This window comes from Acanthaster planci, linkage group LG05 (genome assembly GCF_054643075.1).
Source record: "Acanthaster planci isolate LZ-2023a linkage group LG05, COTS_SCS, whole genome shotgun sequence".
NCBI lineage: Eukaryota > Metazoa > Echinodermata > Asteroidea > Valvatida > Acanthasteridae > Acanthaster > Acanthaster planci.
The window spans coordinates 6,926,508-6,937,536 of NC_141781.1; the positions used below are offsets into that span (position 1 = coordinate 6,926,508).

At 41.4% G+C, this 11,029-nt stretch overlaps 1 protein-coding gene across 2 annotated transcripts; it reads left to right on the forward strand.

The window, feature by feature from the left end:
* Positions 1-3,438: 3,438 nt before the first annotated feature.
* Positions 3,439-10,335, forward strand: LOC110989044 (cathepsin K-like). Of its 2 annotated transcripts, none has more exons than XM_022253134.2 (6): positions 3,439-3,596; positions 4,874-5,159; positions 5,661-5,847; positions 7,360-7,559; positions 8,217-8,451; positions 8,616-10,335. In XM_022253134.2, exons 2-6 carry the CDS (start codon positions 4,878-4,880, stop codon positions 8,705-8,707), a joined length of 996 nt encoding a protein of 331 aa, XP_022108826.2. In that variant the 5' UTR covers positions 3,439-3,596; positions 4,874-4,877; the 3' UTR covers positions 8,708-10,335. The 2 variants fall into 2 exon arrangements, with proteins under 2 accessions (XP_022108826.2, XP_022108836.2); XM_022253144.2 differs by having other exon boundaries at positions 4,877-5,159.
* Positions 10,336-11,029: the final 694 nt, after the last annotated feature.

Below are 11,029 nucleotides of genomic sequence, written 5' to 3' on the forward strand. Positions count from 1 at the left end.
TATCATCTTCGAGAATCAGTATTATGTGGAGATCTTCCAAACGCACTACAAGCTCAACATGTCATTTTGCGACCTAACATACATATGGAATTATGGATTTACATGTATGAAACATGATCGTATTGACAGTGCAGGATTAAGCAACCATTTACCATTGCCTTGCTCTTTCATGTGGTTTTAGTTCACAAAACAATATTTTGTGTCTTGCCTTCAACCGTTTTGTCAGCTCTATTTCCCAATGTACACGACTAGAATTCCAATGCCAAGTGACAATGTCATGGCAGTTCAGTTGGTTTGTTAACTCAACATTAAACACACTCTTTAGAAGATTACGAACTGTTTTAAATTGTGAATGACGTCAACTTTTCAGTCAACATGTTCTTACACACAAACATTAAACAAACGACTATGTGACGCAATGGGGCTACAAACTGTCTTCCCACCCTGAAAAGTGTGATATTAATAGCCATAAGGAACTGTGCCAAAGTTTTCGACTTGAACTCTTTTAGTGTAAAAACCTGATACTTCTTGTTTTCTACTTTTGTTTCGATATTCATCGTTTTCTTATTTCTGCATATTTTATGGGATCTGTTAGTTGAACGCCAATGTGGTGCACCATCTGGAACATTCTGTCAAAGTTCACGACTGAGTGATTTCTGTAGTTCAGCGTTATTCCGCGCACTTTACAGAATGTCGTGTTCCTATTCTTATCTGGCTTAGCCAACTTAAAAGCGTAGTTTTGGGGTCCACCTGACACGAATATATGCTGTAATATAATTATCTGATTCAGTTTCATTTGTTAATTCGCCGAGGAAATCCCCAATTTCGGGTTCCCATTCCCCCTCACGACTAACGTAAATAACGCTATCAGTATCGTATTAAATACAATACTCGGTGTCGTAAACTCTCCAACAGTTCGTATAATTTGAGGTGAGCTTGCACTGTGGTGTTCGCTGCAATGATGACGTTGGTCCGTCCAGAAGGCTCGATGAAATCATCAGTATTCTGCCACTGAACTTCCGCCATTTCCGACGAGACGAAGTGGGTGCTGTTCACTTGGATGTCATCGCGAGTCATCCTCTCGAAGTAGGGTCCGCAGGGTCGCTAAAAATGCGACGTTTTCGCCATGTTAGGTCTCTCAGGCGAAACTTACCCCAAAACCTATTGATCATCAATTTTGCGAGTGCCCTGAGGCCGGGGTTCTTTTGGATATTATCCCACTCCAGCCTGACACCTTCCCTGTCGAAGTACCTGTGGATGTAATCGTGTTTCTGCTGCATCGTCTGACACCTCTGCGGCCAATCGCTGGCTTCCTGCTTCATTTTTAGGAAAGCATTAACGTACGACGCAAATAGTCCTCCTTCTTTTGTATCGGGATCGTACTGAGCAACGCAGTCAAAATGCCACACCTCATAGATCGTAAGCAGAAGGTAGCCCATCTTAAGTGCGTTTTGAAGTTCCGACGTGACCTAGGTACCCCTCGAAGCCCGCTCTTCGTCACTATGGAGACAGGAAGACTGCTGTTGAGCTTTGCAGCGCTAGGCGCATAGAGGAAACATCAACCGGCCAGTTGCTTTGTAGGGAAGTACTGGGTGACACAGCCCTCTGGGAGGAAACACTTTGCCCTTGACCAGACCCTCATACTCGCTCATTCACCAAAATTCTCGGTGTTGATAGTGGGATGACCGATAGGATATTTACCATACTTGTTTATGTACGGTTACAGGCTGGTAAAATCCAGGTTTTTGATTTCTTTTTTTTTTTTTTTTTGGTGCGTCCTCCAAAGAAGGCATCACGAGGGACGACGGGGTGGGAACTTCCAAGGCCTCAATGTATTCTCTCATCGAGTCATCCGTCTTCAATTGCGCATCGAACTCGCATTCCTGCTGCTCAATATAGCGATAGCCCTGGTCGATGATGAACTGCTGTTTCTCAATGGTTTTCTGGTAAAGTTGGTATAAGTGATTGATAAGAGTCGATGTATAAAATGTGATAACCAATACAGCAATCAATATTATTACTGTGTGTCCGATACCAAGCAAGACCAAAAATATCACAATCAATGCGTCAGTAAGAGTGTCCAAAGTCCCACTGAAATCATTGCTGCTCGAGTTTTGCTGGCTTTTGTCCTGAAACTCAGAGGATCCCGCACCGCAGAAAATTTTGCAACAGCAACGGCTGCTACGAAGGAGCAGGAAGCAAACTCCGTAGCAAAAGCGAATCCAGCATATTGATGATCGTGTTGTATGGTTCGTCGGGCTGCGGCGCCCACGCGTTGACCTAGTAAAAGATCAGCATCAGTCCATCGGCGACAGCCAGGCTGGATAGGTAGATATTGAGGACACTTCGCATGGACTTCACCCGAACGATGACGAAGAAGAAGGCGAGGTTCAAGAGGATACCAAAAGATGCGATTATCGTGAAGCTATAGTCTGTGACGTGTCATTATTATGTTGGAAGTGAGTGTCAGCCTCGTAGAGCTTGATCTGTTCGTCCTTCAGTCCGTAATTGATTGCGGTATAGCTCATCTCCTTGGTTCAGAGATTTTGATCTTATGTTTGTTCTCAGAGCTCGTCACCTATCTAGCATTTGATAAATGACTATGGAAAATGACATTTACCTGATCATTATAGACTTACCAGTACATTGAAACTGAACACGTTAAATGTTTACAGTCAGGTATACCATTATTGAGTATGGTGTAAAAACAAGTATTCCATAGTTGCAAGGGAATGCGACGTGGAAGTACCGATCTTTATCCATATCAATTTCTCAACTCCGGAACTGCAATTCAGTTGAAGTGAAACTCTGTAATTTCCTTCACTTTTTTGGAAATGACGTACCCTAAAGCCCCGTTTGCCAATTTTTAACGTGCAGTACGTGTGCTTACAATAAATGGTCGAGTAAAAAGAGAAATAAACACCGTCACTCAGAAATGGACTGATCATTCTGCCAGATCATGATTAAAAAGCTTTTCATAGAGAGAGGAGCTTCAAAATAAAACGCTGTAGTTTCCTGCTGTGAAAAGCATAGAGGGGGTGATTTTATTCCTGAGGCTCTTGGAAAATTTGATTGCCTGAACGGGGTTATGTAGTTTATAAACGATCGGCCGATTTTTATTTGTTTGAAGCAACCCCTGAAAATGCACCTTTGTTTCCAAATTAACAGTTTTCGAAGAATGACATCCGGTAACAGCGCCCTCAGTTGCCTAAAAAACACATACACGATTTTCAATAATTATGTTACAGTAACGTAATAAACCCATTGATAATCAAATAACTTTAACACACCGAAGAAGGGTTTAGGATAACACTAAAGGGTTCCGATACGAAATATTCATTTGTGTTTACAACAGCTAGGTCAACAATCCCCGCCAATTGGAGTAAACAAGGAAGATCGTACAGTGTCAAGGACGCGCAGGCTACGTAGGCCTATTCAAGTTTACCTGTCAACAAAACCTTTTTATATTGCGGGTTAAAGGTCAGTTCTTGTTGCACGTGATTCCTCACCAGGCACTGGCAGACATGCATAGCGCAACTGTTGGTGTCGAATGGAAATAGGCTGATATGACAACATAACCATTTCCTGCTACAGAGGTAGGTTCCTATTTCAGTGAGGACATCTTCGAAAGAACTTTTCCTTCATAGCTCACGAAGGAGGGAAAATATGGTGTTCAGTGAATTGTTCATAATATTTGTAATGTATGTTAGAAAGTATAGGCTTGACAGCAAGCGTGCTATGCCACTGTAAAGACGACTAGTACGTCGTATCCTCCAACATAATTGTACCCATGCAAGTATTAGGCCGGGAGGGCCCCTTGTAGGCCCATACACAAACACTCCCAATGTCCCGGGAGTGTTCGTGCAGCTGAGAGCCGTATTTTATCTTAATTTAACGACTTCTTGGCCAACATTGGTTTTCCGCGCAGATCTTGTGAACAGGTATTTTGTCTGCCATGACAAAATTAGCGACTGGAGAACTGGGATAAGTCTAATGAACCACGTATAAAGGTCACAGATTCATTAGTTTCCTGTAAAGGAGCATGCAATGAATACCGTCACCTTTGAAAATGTACCTGTGTGTTTCAAAGGGTTTTTGAAGGGTATTTTGGCGCCTTTTTGATATGCTACTTGCGATGTTATTCTAAGTTCATGAGCGAAACTGTGATGTCACAGTGGGATGTCAAATGGTTTTCATTGAATATTGAAGAATTAGTAATAAGGTAAAAAGTGTGAAGGCAGTTCTTCGCCTGCACCTACTAAAATCCAAAGGATCCGCTTTTTTACATTCTATAACAGTCAAGAATGGTTTCTAGTCCTTCAGTTTCGATAGCCCTGTGTTAATATTTATTAAACATTAAATGCATATCTGCAAACTTTTATATTAGCCTATTCTGTCTGATTGGACAAAAAAAAATTGTTTCGTCTGTCATTAATTCATTACAAAACCGTCAGGCTGTGGGCGACCACATTCCATCGTGAACAGTCCGTAGAAAAAGTTGACACTTTTCTTCCACCTTTATTTGAAATTGGACATTTTGCAAGAACGTTGCGTTGGAGGCTGATCTCATAAACTTACCTCGTAATGAACTGAAGATATTAGTGAAAAAAACCAGCAATTTTCTGTGATTAATAAAAATCAAGCAAATACCCCAACAAAGAAAAACAAAATAAACCAAACAAACCGGAACGGGTGCTGTAGTGAAATCCGAAGAAAAGGTGTCGTTGTATGCGAGTCTGTCCCACCCTGAGGGTCAATAAAGTGCCGACTCACTGGACGTTCATCGATTACATCGGTTTAAGGTGTCCCTGTACTCAAGATGAAGCTCACAAGATGGAAATTTCACAATCTTTATTTTATTTTGTTTGTTTAGCAGAATGCTATATTTCTGCTTGAAGATGAAGTCGGCGCCATTACTCGGCTGTGTTCTGGCGATATTTATTGCATGGAACGTGTCGCTGGCGCATGATGTCGACGGGCCGCCCACGACTGATTGGGAAACATGGAAACAACGTTACAGGAAGAAATATGGAAGCATGTCGGAAGAAATTGAGAAGCGGGCGGTTTGGGAAAGGAACTCGGCCATCATAAGGAAACACAACTCCGAAATGAACAAAACCTTTGATCTTGCGATGAACGAATTCGGAGACCAGGAACAGGTACACCAGTTACTTTGTAACATTTCTCGTTGGTCGAAATGTGTATTTCGCTCGTCCCCGCCTCCCTTGCAAGGCGCTGGGGACTGTCAAAGCCCTTCACAGAACTCTGTGAAGGAAGTACGTCACTGTTTAAGTTGTACAAAGCATTGTGGTCTTCCTGCCCTAATCAGTGCATAATGGACATCATATATTCAGTACACGTGTCACGTGCACACGGAATTGACCACCGTTCAATTGAACTCTTGGACTTCCCAATGACAAACGTCAAAAATGACGGGCGTCCTAAGATAGTTTCCCGTCGATCCCTGTAAGGGCTGCGAGGAGGGGCAAAACTGGAAATATCCAGAATAAGTGTCATCCTCAAAGTCGTTGCCAAGTGACAGAGCAACAATCTTCATTGACTTCATCCACACACGGGGCTCAAAGACCTAATTATCCACCATTTCAAAACCACAGCTGATTTTGAAGAGTTTGTGATGTCTTTATTTCACTTTGGAGCAGATGACAAGGAAGCATTTGCCGTATGCCTACCCCGCTCGGTCCTCCTCGTCAGATGTCTCTCAAAAGAATCTAATGGGGTCGCCCCACGTGGTCCTTCCAAGCAGCGTGGATTGGCGAAAGAAGGGTGACGTCACACCCGTGCGCAACCAGGGGCAATTAGGGTCAGCAGTAGCCATTGCTGCTGCCGGTAAGCAAACATTTCACAGCAGTGTGTTAGCTGTTGAAAAACTTCACTTTGACCTAATTTTTTAAAAGTCCTTTAAAGAGCACCTCTAAGGAAAACATGTTTTCTCTGATTTTATCCTTTCAAATAAATATGAAAGCATCCACATCATGTCATTTGTCTTCAGAGCTCAACTGTAAGCTAAAAGGGGCTTTTTCCTGTTCATGCCGAGATGCGAATTCTGAATGTATATTGCGTCATTTAAAGAAAACAGAGAAAACAAGGGGAACCCTCACCCTGTGTTCATAGTGAATAAACCCTTGTGCATGCCAAACAATGGCTACAAACAATGGCTACATGCGCTGTTTGGTATGCACAAGGGTTTATCCACTACGAACAGAGGGCGAGGTGTTTTTCTCAGATGTGCTTTAATGCTAATCCGTATTTCTACCTTCTCACTCTACTGGATGCTTGCTTAAGCAGCTTTTGCTCTTGAAAAGGTCAGAAATTGATCTAACTAAAAGTTACAAAAATATGTACATAGATTCTATGAACAATACACCTTAGTACGTTTTTGCAAACAAAGTTTTTAATCAACGAGGCAAAATGCACTGTGAGTTCCCCAATTCTCCAAAGCCAGGCCCGTTACTGTATAGAGCACACTGCAAGTCTGGTCACAATGGCTGAACAGAATGAACTATCAAAAAGAGATATACTTTGGTCCCACAGTGCACTTGAGATTGAATAGTTTGCAATAGATTTTAGAGGACGTTTGTTGTGGTAGACTTCACTAAATCGCTGGCTAGGTTTTTGAAGTGTTGCTGTGGGGTATATAAATCTACAATTTTTTTAATTCCAGGGAAAACTTCACTAGTATGTAAACATACATTCACCAATTCACCAGTATGTAAACATACGTGTGTTTAGGCAAATGGACAGATGGACATCAATATGTTAAATTATACAAGTCATAAAAAACATAAGGTAGAATTAATTAGTCAAGAAAAGCACCAGGACGAATCCCATCTACAATAGAATAACCCCACGTTGTTGTTGCACATATCAAATATGTCTTTAAATCATTTTTGAAACCTGAAAGGGAAGGCACTTTCGGGCTCATTTTCATTTTGTAGATATGAGAACGGCAAATTAATAAAAATTAGATTGACAGCTTTATCTTCAATATCGGTTCCACCAAATAGAATACTTCATTATCCAAGTTAATACAATAATTGGTCCTTTCCTTAATTCACGAAACTTCTGCAGACCAAAAAGGATAGTGTGTGAATACACAAGCAAAATATTAAAATGAATAAGAGTTTCCTTTTCGATTTTACAAAAGGTACACATTTTGGAGGTGGACTTTTTTATTTTAAACAGGAAACTATTTGTACCTTATATTATATGCTTTGATCTATATCGGGACCATCGTAACCTGGTATCCACTGTACATTTAAATGGAATTTTATTTAGAGAAGTTGTAATCTAATCTACTACTTCAACGATAATTTCGTAGCCCATCACCAACTGTTACAGACGCAGTGGCTAGCTTCCACGCAATCCACAAAGGCAACATTGCCATGCTCAGCGCCCAAGAGGTGCAAGATTGCTGCCAGATCCATTTTGCTGATTTCGTCTTCGACTGCATCCACAAACTGGGCGGCCTCTGTAAAGACGGTGACTACAAACCAGGCAATGGAACGTGCCAAAGTGGTTCCTGCACTCCATATGCCAAGGTGAAAGCAAGGGAAAATAAAACAATGAACAGAGAGCATTGCCATCAAAATACAATGTTACATCTATATCACCATCATCGTCGTCACTACCATCCCTATTATTATTTGACAAAACAGGACCAAAAGAATACACCGAAAACAATTCAATACAGAATTCAGCAAAAACACAACTTATTTAAAAAGACGGCAAAAAAGATTAAGCTGCAGAAATAAGCAAACCCTAAGTTAAACGAAACTAAACAAATAAGCAATTTGACTGAGATTTGGAAAGAAATGAACCAAGTCGACCCTTACCCGTACACGGGCATGCATCCAAGCAACTGCATGTATCAGAAACATTAAAAACAACCTTTCAATTAATTACTTTGTTCACCATTTTGGTGTAACCCTAACTCAGTTTTCAGTCTTTTTTGCAGCAGTCACGGATAGTAGTGTGTAGCAAATTCTTAGTTGAATCCCTTGCAAATCCTTCCTAACAAGGGCACAGGGCTAGCGAAGTTGGGTGCCAAGAAAATGATTATGCACAACTTAGACCAACTACGACCATCAGTGCATGGGTTCAGGGGTAGGGGGGAAGGGAGACGCACTGATGGGGGGGTCATGCCATGTAACTACTTGTACATGTTTAAAGATTTAGTGGCTTTGTACTTCCAAAAGGTACCGAACGGTGGGAAGAAAGTCAGCTCCGGCAGTGAAGACACCCTCGCCCAAGCCGTAGTCACTGAGCCAGTCATGGTCAGCATTGATGCAAGTCAAGCCTCGTTCCAGTTTTACAGCAGCGGCGTGTACGCCAGCAGTCAGTGCTCTTCTACCCAGCTCGACCACAGCATGCTGCTGGTTGGCTACGGGCGGCTGGGGGACCAAGAGTATTGGATCTGCAAAAACTCTTGGGGTGAGTGCATGTTGGTATTGTAGGCGTGGCCCAAGTCTGAATGGGTGCCTCCAGCAAAGACGGTGTCAAAGAACAATCATCACAATATACGATAAGGTTGTCTTTCCATGGAATAGTAATAATTATTGCTTTGTTTTGTGTCGTCTCTTTTCTTTCAATTGCAGGCACATCCTGGGGTATGGCTGGCTACATTCTGATTGCCCGTAACGAGGGCAATATGTGCGGAATCGCAACAGACGCATTATACCCGATCTAGACACACAACCCCCCCAAAAAAGAACTTTACATAACCAGGGAAATGGTGAGTCCACGAGGAGACATCAAGCAAAACTCGCGTTCTTTTGATCACTTTGATACATTCTGTATTTGTTAATTTGTTTATATACAAAATCTCACACTTGGATTAGTTTTAATATCTATTTCAACTCATATAGTTCAATTCCAGGAGTTGCAACTCGGGCACTTCAAAGTGTCCAATGATGATCACCGCCGAGTCAGACGAATTATAGAAAACATTCCAAAAATGCCTGATTACTGCCTGCAAGTTAGCCGGACAAGCGGGGCCAGTAATATCCTAGCAATACTAGTTTTTTGCTTGCAATTAAATACAAATTATCGATGTGATCAGGAAACAGACAGAGAAAAATTCCTGATATTAGACCAACTTTTGCCATCATAAATAAACTTTTTTTAAAATTTGGATACACTGTTCCATTATCCATGCCAGGTTTGTAATTTTCATTTTCAGTCCTCCGTCCAATGCATCAGTGTTCAAAGACTTGGTACAAATTTGGCTAAGACTGGCCAACAAAATGTCCACTACTACTGGAAAGCTTAGTTCATTAGGAACAAAATGCGCTATTTCATCACAGGAAGTGATCGTGAAATCTCATAAAATACGCTTTTGTACAAATGCCATATTAAAAATGATTCAAACAAAACACAAAATCTTGTAAACAACCAGGCTATTTATTCCCAAAATAACTCCAGAAGAAAGAGCTCATCGGGGGCAATAACTGCACATATAGATTTAGGGCACACAGCGTAATGCAAGCAACTGCGCAAGCATTAAATTTGATGTTGTCATGAGATCATACCAACCACCAACAAAAACATGAATATTCAATTTCCTGTACCTCAGTACATGAAGTTTTAAATGCAGATTACCATCGACAAATAGCGCCGGCAATCATAGGGTACAAAGGGGTTTCGTGGTTGTGAAACAGATGGTGCGTAACAAGCGTTCGCTGCGCTCTGGCTATGGACATACCAGGCATGCCAGAAAGCGGTAATTGGCCAGATGTTACAGCCCGGGCAGATCAAACTCCTTCTGTGTCCTTCCTCTGTGATGCACCTTAATTAAGGAGGTCAGCCAAATTGTTATTCCTATACACACACAATTACCCTTTCCCAGGCGGCGTTGCAATTGGATAACCATTCTATCATGACGGTAGCACTAGCAGTGGTTTTTATTCAAACTGAACTATAGTGTCCAGCAAAAAGTCCAAATTTCTGCTGTTTAATGACTCCAAACATCAAACTGTTAAATGAACCAATTAGCCATAAGAAATGATAACATAAACAAAAATTACTATTGCTTTATTCTATGTTATACACGCACGCATGATTGGTAAATGAATTATGTTAAATTTATCAATGTCAAGTTGATTTGGTTGGCTAATTGAACATGCAATACCACGAGGGCAAATAAGCATTTCGATTTATGTGCCATGATTACACAAACAGGACGAATTTTGGAGATCATAACAAATTGTTTGACTGGCATAATTATTGCTTAAATGTTTTCGAATGAATGACTCTGTCATATATAAGGATCAAATTAACTAAATGAAACATATATTAAACTCACCAAATGTGACAGCACAGATTCTCTTGTCTGCCAAGTCTCTTACGAGTGGTTAAGACATCTGCACTAGTAAGCAGGAGGTCGTGGGTTCGAGTCCCACCCGAGTAAGCTTGTGACTTTTTTTCGCAAGCTCTCGGACAAGCACTGAGCATACAGTGCTTATTAATATACGTTGGGTAAGGGCAAACCCATTACATATAATTATGCTAGCAGTTTGATCCGAGGGGGAAAAACAATTACTGCGAAGGCAACACCATCACGAAGACAAGTCACGACAACCTATTGTATAAAGCCTGAAAGCTGACCCCCAGTGGCGCTGGCGTACCTCCGGGTCCCTTGGATAGGAAAAATAACGTGCACAAATTTTAGAATTTGTAATATTTTTTTCGGAATTTCAGTCAGTTACTTCTTTAAAAATCAAACTCAGTAAAAGGGCTTTGGAAAGTATTCGCTAGCATATCAATTTATAGAAACTAAAAATTACCTGACTCTGACCCTCCGACATCTGGCCGAGTGAAGTGAGCCAGAGGACTCCGCAGGTCGACTTGGAGAACTTCGCTGGCAGTGCGCATGTACATGTACAGTACTTTGGGCGACGAACCGGGTATTTTTCAACAGTACCCAGGGCACTTCGGTTGCAGGAAAACCCGAAGAGGTAATAGGAATAAACTCCATTTCCTTCTACATGTTTCTGTGGGTCATCTTTTCTAA